General features: G+C 33.2%; 2 protein-coding genes and 1 pseudogene across 2 annotated transcripts; all 3 read left to right on the top strand.

Annotated features, from left to right (window-relative positions):
* Positions 1-2,961: 2,961 nt before the first annotated feature.
* On the top strand, positions 2,962-3,928 carry LOC109171846 (annotated as a pseudogene).
* Positions 3,929-5,725: 1,797 nt separating this feature from the next.
* On the top strand, positions 5,726-7,681 carry LOC109171981 (plant intracellular Ras-group-related LRR protein 3-like). The gene is made up of 3 exons (XM_019321104.1): positions 5,726-6,092; positions 6,285-6,451; positions 6,938-7,681. Exons 1-3 carry the CDS (start codon positions 5,859-5,861, stop codon positions 7,602-7,604), a joined length of 1,068 nt encoding a protein of 355 aa, XP_019176649.1. The 5' UTR covers positions 5,726-5,858; the 3' UTR covers positions 7,605-7,681.
* Positions 7,682-17,554: 9,873 nt separating this feature from the next.
* LOC109171847 (ethylene-responsive transcription factor ESR2-like) lies at positions 17,555-18,613 on the top strand. The gene has a single exon (XM_019320922.1). The coding sequence runs from the start codon at positions 17,555-17,557 to the stop codon at positions 18,611-18,613; it is 1,059 nt and encodes a 352-aa protein (XP_019176467.1).
* The last annotated feature ends 1,708 nt before the right edge of the window (positions 18,614-20,321 follow it).

The following is a 20,321-nucleotide window of genomic DNA, read 5'->3' on the forward strand; positions in this document are numbered from 1 at the left end:
CAAAACCCAACAAATAATAAAACGAAAATGGAATAATAAATCATTAAATTGGGCATGGCCGTAGCAAGAGATGATTTTTAAAATATATTTTCCCCTTTCATTGTTAAAGGGAAACCAAGTTGTGTCAGCAGTGGAGCCATGACAGGCAGCAGCCAATGAATTTGTGGATGAGGGAATCGATTGTTTCTTGTGATGATCGGAAACTCTCAAAAGAATTGTTCTGTATTTTGCTTTTCCTTAAAAACTCTCATATACTTATATTACAATTACGATTTTAATAGATGAGATTACTAGTCTAAGTGGCAATGGAATATTATTAAAGATTAACATGGGCATTGAAAACATATGGGAAAAACTGAGAAAAAAACAAAAGAGAGTAGCAGTACATATGCCATTAATGCATAGAATAAGACGACAGGGACAAAAAGGATTAACAAACGTTATCCGTAGAAGATAATGGTAACCCGGCATAAGATTATCCCTAACTCGCAATCCACTGCGATATTCCATCGTCACATCTCATCTCCTTTGTTTGTTTGTTTATTGATAAACCGCCCCCAAACTAAAAGAGGAATACGTCAAGTAATCCACATCACGTGTCCCTACTCCACCGTGCATGATCATGATCCGACGTGGATTACCCAATTCCCAGACAATTTCCTACCCACATACATGCATATTCGTACCATATGTTTGATTCACAAAATTTGAAAATTATAGAAGAAATTGTTTTGGGTTTTTGGGACATGTGTTACGATTTTATTAGAGTAATAAAAAATTTTGGTTTATTTTCTCTCTTTTTTCTAACCAATTAAAAATATCTCGCCCCGTGCCCATTGATAGTACATCTCCTATTTTCTCATATTTTCTCTCTCTACCATATTGCCAAAAACTTAACAAAAATCACTGCCTGCATGGACAGCTCAGTTTGTCACATAGGTAAAATTTAGGAACAATGATAGGGATCGAGTATCACCAGCGGTAGTGCGGGAGCAACCTCTCGGACCGGAGTTTGAGATTCAACATTTTGGAACAAAACTTAACAAAAATCACTATTATAGTTGCTCTAATTTTACCCCATTAAATGTATTTAAGTGGGGGCCAAATAGCAGGAATAACATTTGCAAACAACAGCTAAGCCTGATTGATATGGCAAAATTAAATTATAGATAATCATGGTAGCTGGTCATTCAATTAACGCATTAAATGACTTCTTTATCAGTGTCATAAACCTTGGCCTTGCCCTCTAAATATTTCGGCCCTGTTTGGTAAAAAATTGGCTTATAGGCTAATTTTGGCTTATTTGATCACTATTAATTGTTTTATTTAGTTAAAATATCAATATAAATGTTTGGTTAATTAGCTTTTTGCAACTCCAAAAGGCTAAAATTCAAAAGGCTACTCCAAGCAACTTTTTCAATTAGCTTTTGAGAAAAGAAATTACACCAAACAGCTATCAGCTAACAGCTAATTTACCAAACACTTTTTTACAATCAGCTAATGTTATCAACTATTTATACACTCTAATTAATAGAATCAGCTAACAGCTATCGGCTAATAGCCATTTTACCAAACAGGGCCTTCATCGTTTAGTTGATGAAAATGCCAATTCGGCAATTCCTTTTCCAAAGGGAAGTGCAATGCCGCATTGAGTAGTATCTGAACAAATTTTTAAGGGGATAAAAGCACCCTTCTTTGGCTGAAAAGAAGATTTGAATTTAATTTTTTTTTTTAAAAAAAAAAGAGAGAAAAAACAGACAAATAAATTATAAATAAACCAATTTTTTTTAAAACAAAAACAGCCAGAAAACATGTCACATTAATAGAAAAATATATACAATTGTCACACAATGATCTTTATGTCGTTTAATCAATCAAAACATGTCACGTTAACAAGTAGTAAAAAGTAAAAATCTATATACTATCATTATATTAAATTTATATTAGTCTCAATCAACTATATCACCGTATGAATTACTCCTTAAAATCTATATCAATTTCGGCCAAATAGCACCAATAATATTTTTCAAACAACGACAACTAAATGCCTCTAATGTGTATTTTCAAAAAAAAAATAAAAAAAAATGCCTCTAATGTGTCTGCTAAATATTAGCCATCCAATCAACGCATTAACTAACTTTGTATGAACATGATAAATCCTCCGATCCCTCTAAATATTTCATCATTTAGTGCTTGTCAATATGGCCGAATTGAATGATCTGAAAATGCCAATTTGACAATTCCTTTTCCAATTCGCAATGCCGCGTTGAGAAGGGTCTGAACAAAAATTAAAAGAAAATTTGTATTAAAAATAAAAGAAAAAAGAGACAATTAAATTGCTATACACCATCTAGTGAGAACAAATAAGAAGAAGGAGGCTACCTCTTTTAGTTGACAGAATCTGTTTAATTTAACATTTTTAGTTTGGTAAAAATAAGAAGAATGAGGCTATATTAGAATTTTAATTTGGCATTGTACAATTAGAAGAGCTCAAAGTACAATCTTTTAAAGCCTATTGGTATATCGACATTTTTTTTATTCCCGTTAAGAGTCTAACAATATTGGCTCTTATTAAAATTGTAGATATATATATATATATATATTGTCAATGTTGATAGACTCTGTTTGGGTGATACCTTTGTATTCCGTAGTCACGTTTTTTCTTAATTGCATTATTATAATATTAGATACAAGTTATAATAATTAAGGTAATTTATTATATGGTGCAACACTTCCATTCAGTCCTTCATTAATTAAGGTAAGAAGTGAAATTAAGAAAGACATACAATTACCATATCGATAACATATGGTTATTTAAAAGTCATTAGTCCTCCCATTGCTTAACATTCATTTCTCATACACCATTTAGAAAGAATTGAGTAGAAGTGAGGGAAACTCAAACTCATACTGATATTCTGTCGTAGCAGCCCGTGACTACTCAACTTTCATCAATCCGAAGCTATGCATGGAGGTTAGTATATTATTACGATCCTGTTTATCGCGTATTTGTGTTGAATTTATATGCTTACAATTGATATCAAAAGCTTGATTTATCTCTGTCTAGCCTTCAAACAAGTGTTTTGATTGCATACATTGGATTTGTAGATTCAGATAATGAGTCGTGTCTCAAATTTAGATTCCCCACCTATGAGGAATTCATTAATCGCAAGGAAAAAGATGAGGTCCGCGAGTTTGTTGATTCTGAGGTATTGCTAACTTGTTCAAGTTCTACTAAATATGAATTCCTGTCTCAAAAGGGTTTTAGTGAGGAACCCTTAGAAATTCAAAGCACAGTTGGTGATGTGTTTTTGTGGAGGAACAAGAAGATAGAATCTGGTGGAGCTATTGCTGTGTGGGTTGTGTTTGAATTGCTGGATTACCACCTACTAACACTAGTCTGCCATGTTTTGATAATTGTTCTTGCGATCTCGTTCTTGTGGTCCACTGCATCATCATCCTTCATCATCCCAGAAGTTCACATTTGAGAATTGAAATAAACTGCGGTTTGGTTTTGCTACGAGAAATTGCATCTGGAAGAGATGTCAAGATGTTTGTTGTTGTAATTGCTGGTCTATGGGTCCTTTCAATTGTTGGCAGTTGGTGCAATTTTTTGACGTTCTTTTACATAATATTTGTACTACTGCATACTGTTCTAGTCATTTACGACAAGTATGAAGACAAAATTGATCCAATTGCCGAGAAAGCAATGGTGGAGATCAAGAAGCAATATGCAAAAGTTTTGAGTAAAATTCTTGGAGGGCCATTGAAGGACAAGAAGAGGGCGTGAGCAGAGAGGTATGCAATGGCTGTGGGCTTTGAAACTGTGTTGGAAGTTTATTGTATTCGTGTATGATTCCATGAATTGTTTTTGGGTTCTTGATATGGATGGAAATGAAAGATTGCAGAATTAGCTTCAGCGTTTGTACTAGTGCCGTTAGTTTCATAATACACATACACTCTGTCACGTCAACTCTCCACACAACTTAACAAAACGCAAAGTGCACATTGCTATGTGCGCCGTGGTGCACGATATAATGATGTGGTGTTTTGCCAACATACAAAAAAAAAAAAAAGTTAGGCCCAATAACTCGCATATAACCCCCCTCCCCCACAAAATGTTGTCTGTGTTTCAAGTTAAACATTTATTTTAATAATCTTATTTTTTTAAAAAACTATATCATGAACCCTTTGAATCCAAATTCTTAATGTTTGTAGTAGAAGTTAAGTGAGTTTTCTGATCTAGACGAATGCCTCAGAGGCAAAAATGATAGACTGTATCTCATAGTTTTACTCTGCACTTAAAGTAATATCTATTATTATATATGAGCGGTATCCGATTTACACCCTCCATAGTCGTTGCGGGTTTACCTCATCACAAAATAATCCTTTATATAATAAAGCTATATGGTTTGGAAAATAATTAATGTTACAATTAATGTCACAACATCTTTTATTATAAAAATAAAATAGCTATACATTATATAATCATATAAAAAATATACTTTTGAAAAATAAAATAGCTATATATTATATAATCATATAAAAAATGTGTTCAATTAGAGTTTAAATTTACACATACAAAATTTGAAATTTGCTTTCCAAATGTAATTATCTTAGTTATTATTCATACTAGTATTTGCCCCGTGCGATGCACGGATAAAAATTTATAAGTATTGTTGTAATGTTATGATACATAGTAGAATTTATTTTATTAAAAATGTAAGTTTAGTTATACATTGTAATATTTAAATGTTAAAGACAATATATGACAAAAAGTGCATTCATATTGCTAACCTCATTTGCAATAATGATCTTACAAAGTTAAACGGGACAGAGAAAGACCCGGACCACCTCCTGGTTTACACACACAAAAAAAAATAATGATCTTACAAATCTATTAATATGCATTCACAGTTAGGCGGAAAAATTTTTTCCCTACTTAATTTTACTTTACCTAACTTTCTTTGTAAATAAATTATTAAAAAACTAATCAAAATTACAAACTATTAAAAAGTTAGTACATATTATATAATCAAAATTGATATATAATACTCGTAGAAATTAATTCATGATTACATGAATTTATAAATTTGTACGTATTTTTTTTTTATCTTGCATCTTTGTGTTGTATAAACTCAACAATCTCTTTCATATATATATATATATATATATATATATATATATATATATATATATATATATATATATATATATATATATATATATATAAAGACTTATGATGATTATTAAGTTCCTAAACCTTTGATATTCCATAACTCTCAAATGCACAAAATGGAGGGAAAAATTTTTTTACCTTGATTCTGCTATATTATATATAGAGATTGTGAAAATTATAATATAGATGAAATACAATTAAGAATAAATCAATGTAATTATGTAAATTCTCTCTATAAGTTTATTTGAATATGCACATAATTAGATATTATATTAATCATACAACAATATAATTTTAATATTAATTTTAATTGTAATTTTATATTCTATAAAAATAATAAATACTTGACCAATGGAAGCTCAAAAATATTATTATATTAAATAATTTAAAATATTTTAATTTTTTTATTTTTTATTTATATTTATAATACATAATTTTTTCCCGTGTATCGGGCGGGTGAATTACTAGTAATAATAATAATATTATTAGCTAGCATAGTAGGTGTGGTTCCAATGTGCACCAAAGTCCAAAACAAGCTAAGCTAAGCCGGTCAATTTGGCATCACTCCAAGACTTTGACCTTTTCTTTCATTCCAGATTAATTTTCTTCTCTCTCTCTCTCTCTCTCTCTCTTATTGCTGTGTAGTTGAAGAAGAAATACAGTATCATTCAAAATCCTCACAATGGATATCGAAAAAGTTTCAGGAGGTGATCAGTCTGTGCAGCCAAAAGATGAAAGCCATGTTGATGTTGATGTTGATGTTGATGAAGAGGTGAAACAAATTCTGATGAAAGCATACCAGGGAGAGTTGGTTGACAGAGTTGACCTTTCCGGCCGGCAGCTCATCATCCTGCCGGAACCCTTTGGGAAGCTTCACGCCTTGCTTTCTCTCAATCTTTCCCACAATCAACTACAGGTCACAATCCATAAATTTTCTTCTTTATTCTCTATGTATCATCTCTGTATCTCACTGCAATATCTGGTGTTAAAGACTGGTTCTTTATCTGTTTTGTGAACTCTGAGAAATCCTCGTTTGCATCTTTCGAGATTCGATTCTGTGATCAATTCCTGAATCTGTGATACATGTTTTACTCTATGGTTTCAACAGGCGATTCCAGACTCAATAGCAGGGCTAGTTAAATTGGAAGAGCTGAACTTATCAGCTAACCTTCTTCAATCCCTACCAGATTCTATAGGCTTGTTGATCAATCTGAAGATTTTGGATGTCTCCGGGAATAAACTTAAGGCCCTCCCTGCCACCATTGCTGGCTGCAGGTAAGTGCACCGGGACGACTATTAGAGCACAATATATATAAATAATAAACACACTATTTCAAAATTTGTTTCGAATTCTTGCTCTCAAAAGCCCAAATTTTTATCCGAGAGTCTCCAAATAATACATGATTGCTGGGTGACTCATTAGGTGAGACGACTAGTATATATAGTAGTTGCCTGTAAGGAGGCACCACGCAAGAGGGTGAAACTCTCATATTGCAACTGTGAGTTCTTGATCTCGCTGATTTGGATTCTTCACCTAAGAGGCTGAATCCTCAGCCTCAAGGACCCACATTCTGATCCGACATAACATTTGATGTGTAAATCACGCTGACTCAATGACTCAACAGTCACAACGAAATGCCGCACAATTAATCTGTCCACTTTAAACATAATTCCTACGCTGCCCCAGTTCAAACCTTAGTCTTTTCTCCCTATACTGTATACTTAATCATTGAGCTAAACCTGTGTGGGCATTGGATTCAGGGCATTGGTGGAGTTGGATGCAAGCTACAACAATCTGACAATTTTGCCGAAAAACATTGGCTATGGACTCGCAAATCTTGAGAAGATGAATGTCTCCCTTAACAAGCTATGCATCCTGCCAATATCCATTTGCGAAATCAAGTCCCTGAGATACTTAGACGTGCATTTCAATGAGCTCCACGGCCTGCCGGCGGCAATCGGCATGCTCACCAATCTTGAGTTCTTGAACGCCAGCAGCAACTTCAACGATCTGAAAGAACTCCCAGAAACAATCTGCAATGTCGCGAATCTGAAAGAGCTGGATCTGAGTAACAACCAAATCCGCGTCCTCCCGGACGGATTTTACCAGCTGGAGAACCTCTCCAGGCTGAATTTGGATCAGAATCCGCTGGTAATTCCGCCGGCGGAGATAGGGAAGGAAGGGGAGGAAGCCGTGAAGGAGTTCATGAGGAAGAGGATGATGGAGATGATGGCGGCGGCGGAGGAGAGGATGACGGCGGAAGCGAATAAGGAAACGCAGACAGGGTGGTTGACTTGGGGTTCATCAATGGTGAATAGCCTGGTTTCCGAGGTTTCTCGGGGATATTCAGATTACTTTGGAGGGAATGCTCCCAGTCCTAGTCCCAGTCCCAGGGCCGGGGATCCCTTTTTGGATCACCCGCGATGAGATAATCCCCATAATGCCCTTTCGGGTAGCGGTTGTGAGTTTACTTTTGTCACAAATCTTCAGGCCAACTGATCCACCCAAAAGAGGTGTCTATAATTCAACAAGGGAATTAGTGTGTTCGACAATAAAAACCTTGGATATACCCAACAAATAAATCATATCCAAATACATTTAAAACAACACGAATTTGTTCCGAACATAAGTTAATAATACTTGTTTTCATTTACTGTGGACCATAGTGCATGTAGCAGTGTGGTTTATGAAGTAAGTATCATTTTAATTACACTTCAGTTTCATTTGACAATATTGCTCTGTTTTTCAGTTTCATTTTCCACACGCACTAATTTCATTATAGCAATACCAAAGTATCATTTTAATTCTACCACAGTTTCATTTGATAATATACATTATTGCATAAGCTCTATTTTTGTTGTTTCATTTTTCACACACTAGTTCAATTATAGTAATATTAAAGTATTATTTTAATTACACTCTAGGTTCATTTGACAATATATGTTATTGTATGATTCTGAATTTTAGTTTCATTTTTCATACACACTAGTACAACGCTAAAGTATCATTTTAATTATACTACAGTTTTATTTGACAATATATGTTGTTGAATGAGCTCCGTTTTTTTAGTTTCATTTTTCACACACACTAATTTCATTATAGCAACACTAAAATATCATTTTAATTCTACTACAGTTTCATTTGATGATCATGGTCCACTGTATAAGAACTGTTTCAATGTTACATGGGTCGTGACATGTATTATTTTGTTCACCAAACCTGCCAGAGGTTTGAGTACCAGTATTATTCGACTCATTACCATTCCTAATTTATCAACAGGTGTTAAAAATATTGAATACATTTTATAGGTATTTTAACTTTTATAGAAAAGCCCACAACCATAGAAAATGCTGAGGGGGTTTAGATCATAGGCCCATTTACAGTGGGCAATATGTTATGGCAAAACATAAACAATGAATTAATGAAATGGTCTAACAGGCCCATCTTTAAAAAAATTTAAAATAATAATAAAATAGATTAATTATTAGCATAATTACAGTCAATACTATATAAGTTCTGCTCCTTTCTTGAAGAGGGCTAGAGAAGATAAATCATAGAATATATGTCAATTGACCTATAAACTCCAAAATATTTAGTATGTGCCTATGTGGTAAAATTCAAACCTTACAGTTTACGATTGCTAACAAAGTACAATAAAACTTATGAATTCATTTTAGATTAATTGACTAATTAAGTTGTGTATCGGGCATAGCTGTAAGCCGATACTCTATAGGACACATGAAATGAAGTCTACATTCTCTTTGGGTATAGCCGATAATTTATGTTGGTTTTAACAAAATTGTTATATATGTTTGATATGTGACTAAAAATAGTAAGGTATGTGATACAATTTGTAATTTGATAAAATTAAATCCATTCTTTTACTACAAAATGTACCACACTTTTTCTTATAGTATTTTTTTTTTTTTTTTTTTTGGGAATAGTATATAGCGTTGCATAAGATCGAATTGAAGCATGTATGTATAGGAGGTAAGGAGGTTATAATTATGGAGTATTTATTTAGACATTTATAAAAGAACCTAACATGCACGTTCAATAATGGAAGTATACACCTTGATAGGTTGATGTAGACGAGCATGTAGCAGTTGAATAAATATACAATGACGTAATTTCTTGTTCAATGTTATCATCACTTTCTTTTATTTTCTTTTTATTTTTTTGACGACAAGAGAAATTCATGTACAACCACTATTTGATAAAGTGCACTGAATAAACATCACTTATGTATAATAGCTCGCAACCTACACAAAATAGATACATAATCTTACTAAGAAGACCTTGTACAACGGGTTAGACTGCGAGAGTGTTGACCAGAACTGGATCTATGACTCTTTTTATTTATTTATTTATGAAAATCATGTTCTAATCACTCTTTTTAGGACCATGTTATCATCATTTTTAACTAACTTTATGCAATAATTGTGAGCAATATATACCCATAACACCTACACCCCTTTTCCTCCATGAATTCTAATTGATGAATTGGTTCAGAAAAAAATGAATCACAGTTATTCATTTTCTTATCTTCTTTTATAAAATTATAATATGTGATTAAATTTTACTCTGATCTACCCGAGTACAATTAAGGATCATTTCTTTTAAGATATGGCTATATATACTAAAGCTAGAAGGGTAAAAACTAAAAAGAGAGTGAAGCTAAGACTGATGATGAGCTAAATGAGTAGAATGTGTGCGATAAAGTGGGTGCATTGTTTCAGTAGTTTTGCACGCCTGCTTCCTGCTTTGATATTTACACTCCACATTCCTCAAACACTATGTATCTCTCTCTCTCTCTCTCTCTTTGGACCTATTATCTTGTAGGTGAGTAGGTGACAATACCAAGAAACCATTTCAAATTACTAAAATAATTGATCCGTTAAAGATTTCATAAAATGAAAAGTCAATTACTTCTTCTTTTCTCCAAAAGAAGTGATCAAGTGTAAGGAGTATTATTTTGGGAGAAAAGATCAATGTTTGAATCTCGACGACAGTAGTGTAGGATTATGCTCAACGTGAGCAGATTGCTTGCATGCACCAGCATTTGATCATATCTGCCGAGTCTTTGTGTCACCCTGATTTACATCATCTCAAATGCTCTGTCAGGTCCGGATGTGGGGCTCCGGCTTTAAAGTTGGAGATTCAACATTTTGCGAGAAATTTCAAGTAGTATAAACATAACTTTCGTATTTGAAGGTCATGAACCGGACTCTTACTAATATCTTCTTGTTTGAGTCTGTCACATAGAGTCTTTCTAGTACGATTTACCTATTATGTATAATTTACGAGTCATTACATGGAAGCAGAATTTATCATGACAGTGACAATGAATTTTTCTAGCTGTTAAAAAACAATTATTTGCTAAATCTTTGAATGGCACTTATATTCGATGGGGTGTTTAAAAAAAATTATTTGTGAATATTTTGTTGAATTATTGGTTGTTGTTGGGATGTGGGCATGGATTGGAAGACCAATTATTATTATAATTAAATAAGAGTTAATATATAGCACAATTATTATGTTTGATAATTGAAAATAGAGGTCGAATAATAATGTATGTGCAAAGTCAAAAGTCAAAACGGAGTGGAACACTGGAACGAGGCTGGCACTTCATAAGCCTAGCTTTTGCTTTGCTTTTGGGGTGTTTTCCATATGGTTTACTTTATTAATTATTGGGTACGTGTAAGTGTATCTTTCAGACATCCAAGAGGATTTTTGTAATAAATTGGAAAGGAAAAAATAAATAAATTTATGTGATAAATTTGATCAAGAGAGTATTTGAAAGAATAGAATTTAGTACAAAAATCATGTTCACTTACTCAGTCACATATTTTAGACCAAAATATTATATATCTATAATTAATATAATAAGAATCAATAAAGTTTAGTATATAACTAGAACTAAAAAATATTGGTCAAATTGTTGATTGAAATGAATGGTTCATATTATTTTAATTTTAGTATTTTTATTATTTTTTTGTATTTTACCTTCTATTATATCATTTACTTTAATTTTTCTAAATACCTCTCGCATTCTGTTAGTGTAAACTTTAGTAATGAAATATTGCATTAAATAGCTATTTATTATTCTTAACTTACTCATTGATTTCCATAAGAAAGGTCTTAGGTTTGAACCCAATGCAATTCGAGTTGGTATAATTATTGAATATATTAAAATAAAATATATAAAATTTAACATGAACTTTGGTAAATTAATTAGCCAGATTATATACATAGCATTCAAAAGTTGAGCCTCAAAGATTACAAATAAGGAATCTTGAAAATTATTTTTTTTAATTTTTTTTTTAAAAAAAAAAAAACAAAACAAATCTAGGCTATTGCGGTTTATGATGACGGTTGCGGACGGTGTCGTCGTCGAGAGAAAGCAGTGAGAGAACGACGAGAAGAGAGAAGAGGTCGGCTATGGTGAGATGAGAATAATTAGGAATTAAACCCTAGCCTATAATGTAGATTTTTTTAAAATAAAATTATTCACATCATACAATTCGGCGTCGTTTGAAGTCTGATTTATCTGATTTAAAAATGAATTTGTTTTACTAATAAATAATAAGTAAGACATATAAAATGGTACAAGGAAGTAATAATTTGTATAAATTATTTATAGTAATTAGGCACAGAAATGATGAATATGGATAGACAACATAGATCTGTACATGTTCCAGACATTCCTTGCATGTCACTTTATAATTAAAATACAACTCCAAAATACGAGAGAGAGAGAGAGAGATGCATGTATTCTTGGGACCACTGCACAACCTCTCCCAACTCTAATGCTACTCTTTGTATTTATTTCCCAACTGAAATTAGCAGATCGATACTGTATTTACTCTATCTGCTTCAAATTCATAAATAATATTGTATTTAAACCTTAATTAAAAATTATAGTTCGTATAATCCTCACCAACAACAAGGAGGTTTATTAGAAGATCAAGTTCAGCACTTTGCAATCGTGACACTGATTACTGTTCGTATAATCAGCACTTTTGCGTTCGGTATAACTGTACAAGTTATAATTTCTGACGTAGTGACAAACACTTGATTTGACAATTACTATTTGAACATGCATGTCACAAGTAAACCACGTACCCAATAAATCGTCTATAATGTATGAAAGCTCTCACGGTAACTTAGGTGGCTCTTGGGTGAAAGATTGCACCTATAAGTGCATATATGATCAGTTTTGACGATCACAATAGGAGAGTTTCATGTCCTCCCACATAAGGGGTCGTTGAGTTAGTGTTATTTAATTTCTCCATAATTTTTGTAGAAATTGAGACGCGGTATAGGATAGAGATTAATTAGTTGCTTTTAAGATGGAAAAGCTAAGCATTATCCAAAGGTTGTTTATTACCACATTTGTGGGTTTCAGCGTAGCGTTGGCGATTATATGTTCGAAAATTAAAGAAGACATAATTGTTTGGTCGGTTTGCTGTCTGATTAAAACGAGTAGCGTAGCAAATTTATCACAGTTGTGTGCAGAAGCCACAATGAATATTGCCATAAAGAAGTTGGCGGAGAAATACTGCGACCATTACATCATCACCCTCACAAATTGAAATTTCAAAATGCATCAAATAATAATTGCATTATGACGTCACCTTATTTTTATGGCACAAACTTGTGTGAGACCGTCTGAATTGAATCACGATAAAAAGGTAATACTTATACTGAAAAATATAGTACTATTAAAAAATAAAATATTTATTACTGAAAATGTAATACTTTTGAAAAAAAAATATATAATACTTTAACATTTTAATTTAAGAAGATTATATTTTTCTTCAAAAATATTACATTTTTTTAAATAAGTAACAAAAAACACGCTAAATTGCTAAAATGGACAATATATTTTTGGTTTTTGAATTTTATTTGAGTTTGGGACAGGAACTCTCTAATGAAGAATCACACCAAATCCATTGGTTGTATGATAGTCATCTCATAATTATCAAACATTATTTTTTTTCTTCCATTATTTTCTTCTTTAATTACTCCCTATGCCAACTTCAGTCCGTCCCATCGGCCACCAGTACTAGCTGCGTAGCTATCATCACGTGTTCTTAAATTATTAAATATAAACAATAAAATATTATTTTACACTATTTTAATAGAAATATATCGAAGTCTAATTAAATATAAGTGTAAATTATCATAATGTAATTAACTATGGAGTAATTAATATATAAGTATGGTTTTAATTCTAAATGGAAAAATTATATATATTAATACAAAATTTAATATTATTAAAAAATTAAATAATAAATAATTTCAGTCAAGTCTCATCAACCGAATCATATACATAAAATATAACAAAGAGAATAATATTAAATCTTTTCAATTACTAATATATGGTATCAAGAACATTTTGGTAACCTCATTTTTTTTTTATTATTATAAGGAATAAGGGGATACCCTACATATACACATTACTTGCCTCAACCGAGGTTTGAACCCATCACTTCCCACTTAGGGGAGCAACCCGATACCAGTGGACTACAAGCCACTTAATATCATTAATATTCATGAATCTGCGAGCCACAGTTGTCATTACGAAATGTGTCTGAACTAAAATTATTTTGGTAATTCTACTTATTTTTTTGTTCATGTGTAATAACATGCAAACCACATAAGAAAGTCACATTGTTGTAAAAAAAATTTTATACAACGATTTAAATGAGAAGATGCTAATTACAAAAGTCAAACTTATAATTTTTTCATACGAGTATAATGTTCTATTCACTTAGAATCAAGCTTGCATAATGGCATCTGTACTTAAACTACAACTTATCTCTACATACCCACCATACACGTACTCACGTAGTCATAATTTACCAAATAAACATAAGGTTAGAGTAGGATAATAAAGAACCCTAATTTAAAAATATAGTTGAGAGTTGAGACAATTCCATGTGAAAGCAAAAACCCTAGTTTTCAAATCCTAATAATAGCAATTACTACTAGCTAGCTTCCTTTTCAAGTTCAAATTATCAGCATTACAAAGCATGCGTGATTAGAAATCAGGTGAGAAACTTTCCATCTAAAGTAAAAGATATAAATATATATGATATATCATCAAACATTTATGTATCACTTTAAAACATCATAAGCAAGTGTGTGAGGAACAAATTCTAGGAGCCGCCAGTGTAATTTATCTCTGTGTCTCTCACAGTTTCACTGTTTGGGAATAGAGACCTTTTCGACTTCCAAGGAAAATTCGTTCCATTCAAGAAAATTCTGGCAATTGATCCTATATTAATTCATACACTATATATCACCTTTTTTTCTCTAACTTTTGCCCCCAAATCCTGACATGGATGTAGGAAAGGTGTGCCTCAACCACCATTACAAATATGCAGAACAAATGTTTTTTCTTTTATAGGAATGGAAAATAAAATGAGTTATAAAAAACATGATATCATCATACTAATATAGTACCACTACTAGAAATTATGAAATTTCTAACCACCTGAAAGTGATATTAAATCAAGTCGAAAGTCTTGTTCCGACCACTTTTAGTGTTTGAAAAAATCTTTGTTGCTATTTCCGACCACTTTTACTTTCAACTTGATTTAAGATTACTTTCAAATAGTCAAAAATTCCATAATTTCCAGCAGTGTGTACTGTCATTAAAAAAGATTAGATATTTTTTTTTTGTGACATTAAAAATGCATATTCTCATCATATAAAGGTGATCAAAGTTGGATAAAAAGTATATTTTTTGGGGGTCAAAATAACACGAAAGTGTCTGTACGTGTTTCTTGTGGTGTTTAAAATCCACAACAACAGGGACTAAAAACAGCTAAAAATTTATATGGATTCATTGAAAGAAGCAATCCATTTCCTAAAATTAGACCAACAAACCTGGGAAACCCTATTGAATTCGAAATCGGCGTCAATCAAATCAAAAATTCATGCAGACAACTCCCCAGTTTTCCAGATTCTCCTTTTTTCTTACTTTCCTTTTCACCTTGATTCATTTGTCTCTTGTGCCGTGGAGTTGCAGAAGATATATACCTCCAGACATTTACTGTGCCCCAAAACAAAACTACAGTTTTGGGTTTTAGATCAGATCAGCTACCAAGTCCAAGTTCCGAGCTGACTGCATTTTCTTCAATTCCTTCAAAACCCCATGCTAATAATGGCAATATAATAATAAATTTGTGTCTAATTTTCCGAGGAAGATGACTTCTGTTGTGCTGGATCTCTTGTCACACAAGAGGAAAAATAGCAACCACTTAGGTCCGGGAACCCAACACGTGGACCGTACCCATGACCTTTTAGTCTGGCTCTGATACCAAATTGAAGCATGTGCTCCATCTTAACTAAAAGCCTAAACTGATAGTTAGATTGCATGGCTATATGCTCAACAGTATTAAGTTGAGTAAATTTAGTTCTTCCTATGTAAAGATCTTTTATCATGTTGTCATTCTTTTTGGCGATGAGGAAAATCAGGCAAATTATATTGTGCACCGCGGTGCATAATGAATTATGCATCGAACTTCTAAACGACGTCATTTTGTTTAATAAAAAGAAATAGCATCCGTTACACGCCGTTCCGCAAAAAAGTAACTCTGTTATTCAGTTTCATTTTGTATACATTGCAGTTTCATTTTGATATAATTACAGTTTTATTCGATATTATAACACTCAAATATGTGAAAATGTTATTTAATTTTATTTTATATACACTATAGTTTCATTAAAATACAACTACATGAACATTTCGATATAACTACAGCTTCATTGCACAATATACACTCAAATATGTGAAATGTTATTCAGATTCATTTTATATACACTGTAGTTTCATTTCAACACAACTACAGTATCATTTTAATATAACTACAGTTTCGCTGGGCAATATACACTCAAATATGTGAAATTGTTATTCAGCTTCATTTTGTATACATTGCAGTGTCATTTCAACACAACAACAGTTTCAATTCATTTCAATTGCAGTTTCACTTGACAATATAAAAATAATACGTGAGGCAATATCAGTTTAGATACACCGTAGTTTTAGTTGTTAATTAATACACAAAACATGCACGCTCCATTAACTGTAACGGCGCACCGTTTCTTTACTTGAAGAAACGTCGCCGTTTTTGGACCGCGGTGCACAATGCATTGTGCATCGCGGTCCACAATATAATTGCTAGAAAAATTACAACCTCTATATGATGGTTGAATTGGTATTGGGTTGAGTAAACTTAACTCATGTAAGGATCTTTTGTCATTTTGGTTCTTGAATTGGGCGGTTTGATGGTGAAATTACGAAACTAGCCGAAATGGGAGTAAACTTTGGGTTAGTTTATCGCATAAAATTAGATTCTTTGCATGCATGGGATGAAATTGATGAATTCACTATACATACAAATTCACACATATATAAAATTGGGAAATTACATATAAAGTTTGAATTTCAAACTTAAAAGGCTTTTTCATGCTATTTCTTAAAGGTAGATGAGCGAGGTAAATCGAAAAATGTGTCTAAAGTGACCAACAAATTCTCAAATGTTTGTACCCACAATAATAACACCAAATCTATACCTCTATTCTTTGACATTGGTAGGGTTCGAATCCCCATATTTGATTAAAGATTATATCCTAATATGCTATGTATAAAAATCAATCTTTTTATCAATCCCATCAACTTAACTGTGTGCGTGCGCGCACACACACATATACTCGAATACACTATTAAGCATTTTTAAATAAACAATTGTAATTACAAAAAAGGCTAAGCTACCATGTTTATGCACTGTGAAAATTATAAAAATGTTACTACGTTTTTTTTCATTTTCATTGATTTTCAGATTTTGATATATATATATATATATATATATATATATATATATATTCTGCTAACAGCACGAAAAGCTATCTTTGCACATCATCCACTCCCTCCCCCTCCCTCTCTCTCTCTCTCTCTCTCTCTCTATATATATATATATATATATATATATATATATATATATATATATTAGTGGCCAAATATGTCACTTTCCCTAAAAAAAATTACATTTATTATTGCATATAGTGGACCAAAAGAAACACTTGTTTCTCCATGTGTGTAAGGAGAGTGAATTCTCATATGCCTCTATAAATGCAACTGCGAACCCCAAAGCACTATAAATACAAGCTCATCTTCATGCTCCATAGTCCATCCATCATATTCTCTGGTGAAACACCTTGAGGCATAGCTTGCTTGAGTGAAACAAAACACCCAAAATATTCCAACATTTCTACCATCACAACCTTTGTTTCCTCGTTTCATTTCATAACCTTAACCTAGTACTATACGCACTTGTCTTTTCACCATCATCAAAATGGAAGAAACAATGAGGAGGCTAAACACCCTTACTGAGTCTCCTGACCTCCTTCACGTCAAACCCTCTTTTCCCACCCCTTCCAAGAGATGCGCCACTGCCACTTCCACTGCCGCCACATCCACCGCCGCCAATAACAAGAGGGCCTTAAGGGACGCCGCCGCTGACTCCGCCGGTACTACCAAGATGAGGTATCGGGGCGTGCGCCGCCGTCCGTGGGGCCGTTACGCGGCGGAGATAAGGGATCCGCAGTCCAAAGAGAGAAGGTGGCTTGGAACGTTTGATACGGCGGAGGAAGCCGCCTGTGCTTATGACTGTGCCGCTAGAGCTATGCGTGGGGTTAAAGCTAGAACCAACTTTGTGTACCCGCCGCCGCTCGCCGCCGCCGCCGCCGACTGCTTCAGCCACCCTCTTTACAGCAGCAACAAGTTCACTTCCCATCACCAGATTTCGCTCAAGGATTTGCCCACAAAACAGTTCTTTCAGTCCACCTTTTCAAACCCTTACAATCTTTCGAGGAAGATGAACAAATCGTTACACACTCTCCCGGTAACCGATTTTCTCAACCCATCATCAACCACCGCCGCCGCCGCTCCAAGCATCCATCTCCCTTCCATGCTCAACAACAACCTCAGCTCTCTAACTAGCAACGTCTTCTGCACCACCGTGAGCCTTCCAACGTTCCCGGAGCCGCCGCCTAAAAACCCCTGCACCCAAATCGAAGAAACCGGGATGGACTTCTTTCCGACCGATCCCTCCGGTTCCGGCCTGCTAGAAGAAGTCCTAAACGGATTCTTCCCAAAACCCAACCCCGCAAAATCCGTTCCCTTGCCGGCGGTGGACTCTTTCGCCGTGAAAACAAGTGTCAACAACCAGTTCGGAGTTTTCCAAGGAGGAGTCGGGGTTCAAGCGCAGTTCGGGGATTCCATTACCGGTTTTGAGGATTCACAGACGTCGTCGCTTCCGTTTCACAATGATTTCTCGGCCAACTTTCAGATTTCGCCGGAAATAATGCTCGGAGATATGCTTCATCAGTTCCCGGACCCTTTAAACGTGTTTACAACTAATTAAAATATCTAATTACGTTGTTCAATCTTGTTTCTCCTATGTAGACGACAACATAATGTTGTTACTCAAGCTTAATCTCCTCTTTGTTCTTCATTAACAAAGCATCAAGAACTATATAGAAGTATTATAGTGGTAGCTAATGAATAAAAACCATTTATTTATCTTTGTGATTTCTTTATATAAATGTGTATTTTTGTTTTATACTTAGCTTCCATGTTAAATATCTTTATCTAATAAAGGAAATTAAAATGAGACAAGAATTGCCCCAAAGAGGTGGACAATAGTACAAAACTTTTCTAATGCACTTTATCTTTAGTTAATAGTTATTACAGATGCAATTTATATCTTGAACCACGGCGCGCGTTGCATTGTGCACCCAGATGCAAAACGACGTCATTTCAATTTTTTTTTTTTGAAATTTTCCGCCCCATTATTTGGCAGTTAATTTTTCTTTTAAAAAAACCATGTACATAATGTTATATTAAAAAGAATACACATAATTGTATACATGAATGTACATAATTATATAACAAAATATACATACTCTTTTTTAAAAGATAATATACACACTACTGAAAATTATGGAATTTCCGACCACCTGAAAGTGATCTTAAATCAAGTCGAAAGCCTTGTTCCGATCACTTTTGGTATCCGGAAAAACCTTTGTTGCTATTTCCGACCACTTTTTGGACTTTTTGGTATCAACTTAATTTAAGATCATTTTCAGGTGGTCGGAAATTTCATAATTTCCAGTAGTGACATAATCTAACATAATACATAATAAACATAAACTTTTAACATAATACACATCAACTTTTAATATAATACACAAAAATTTTCTGATTCATATGTACATAATTGTATAAAAAGAATGTACATAATTGTATAAAAATGTACATAATTGTATGAACAAATATACATAATTGTATGAACAAATATACATAATCACAGCAACTTCCTACCGTGCATCCCAAAACGACGTCGTTTTGGGAGGCGCGCGGCGCACAGTGCTACACGCGCCGTGGTGTAGGGTATAACGATTGTATTACAGATATGGAAAGGAGATTTACCAGGCCAATACACATTCTTAATTGTTACGAAACTCAGCCTACTTTATTACTAGAATCAAGTCTTAAGTAAGATTTTTCATCTACTAAATTAATGCCGGGTGGCAATACCATTATTCTGTAATACAATGGTTTTCATGGTATTGTTTTCTTTTCATAAAAATAGGAAGTTTCTATTCCTTGCCTAAGCAAATGCTGCTTTGTTTCACATCCTTTAATTTGTAGTAAACAATAAAGTTTGGGTTATTTGGGTATACATGATTCTTAGGGAGTTGACCTTCTATTTTCAGAAAGTTTAATTTCTTTATATTGCTTTATTGGAGTTTGTGAGAAAAATGAGGCTGAAAGAGATTAGATAATAAATTGATGATCTAAGTCCCACAAATACACAATGAGATATTAAATTGATGATCTAAGTCGCACAAATACACACATTGTGAATGGGAAAATCAAACTTCCTCATGTATATTGATTTGAGTGAAGGAGTATAAAATGTAGTAAAAAGTAGAAGTATGTATAGTATTATTCTTATGAACGCTCTTGATATGATATGCTCGAATTTATTTTTAAATAAATTCGTTTTAATTATATTTTTTAATTTTTTTTATATGACAAAAATTTGTGTGAGAGTGTCTCGCGGTCTC

The sequence above is a fragment of the Ipomoea nil genome, unplaced genomic scaffold (assembly GCF_001879475.1).
Source record: "Ipomoea nil cultivar Tokyo-kokei standard unplaced genomic scaffold, Asagao_1.1 scaffold0382, whole genome shotgun sequence".
In the NCBI taxonomy this organism is placed as follows: Eukaryota; Viridiplantae; Streptophyta; class Magnoliopsida; order Solanales; family Convolvulaceae; genus Ipomoea; species Ipomoea nil.

Bases quoted from the DNA above. Each gene is read 5' to 3' on its own strand.
- LOC109171981 (XM_019321104.1), top strand. From the start codon at position 5,859: ATGGATATCGAAAAAGTTTCAGGAGGTGATCAGTCTGTGCAGCCAAAA. The intron at 6,093-6,284 runs GTCACAATCCAT...TGGTTTCAACAG, and splicing joins TTTCCCACAATCAACTACAG to GCGATTCCAGACTCAATAGC. The intron at 6,452-6,937 runs GTAAGTGCACCG...CATTGGATTCAG, and splicing joins GCCACCATTGCTGGCTGCAG to GGCATTGGTGGAGTTGGATG.
- LOC109171847 (XM_019320922.1), top strand. From the start codon at position 17,555: ATGAGGAGGCTAAACACCCTTACTGAGTCTCCTGACCTCCTTCACGTC.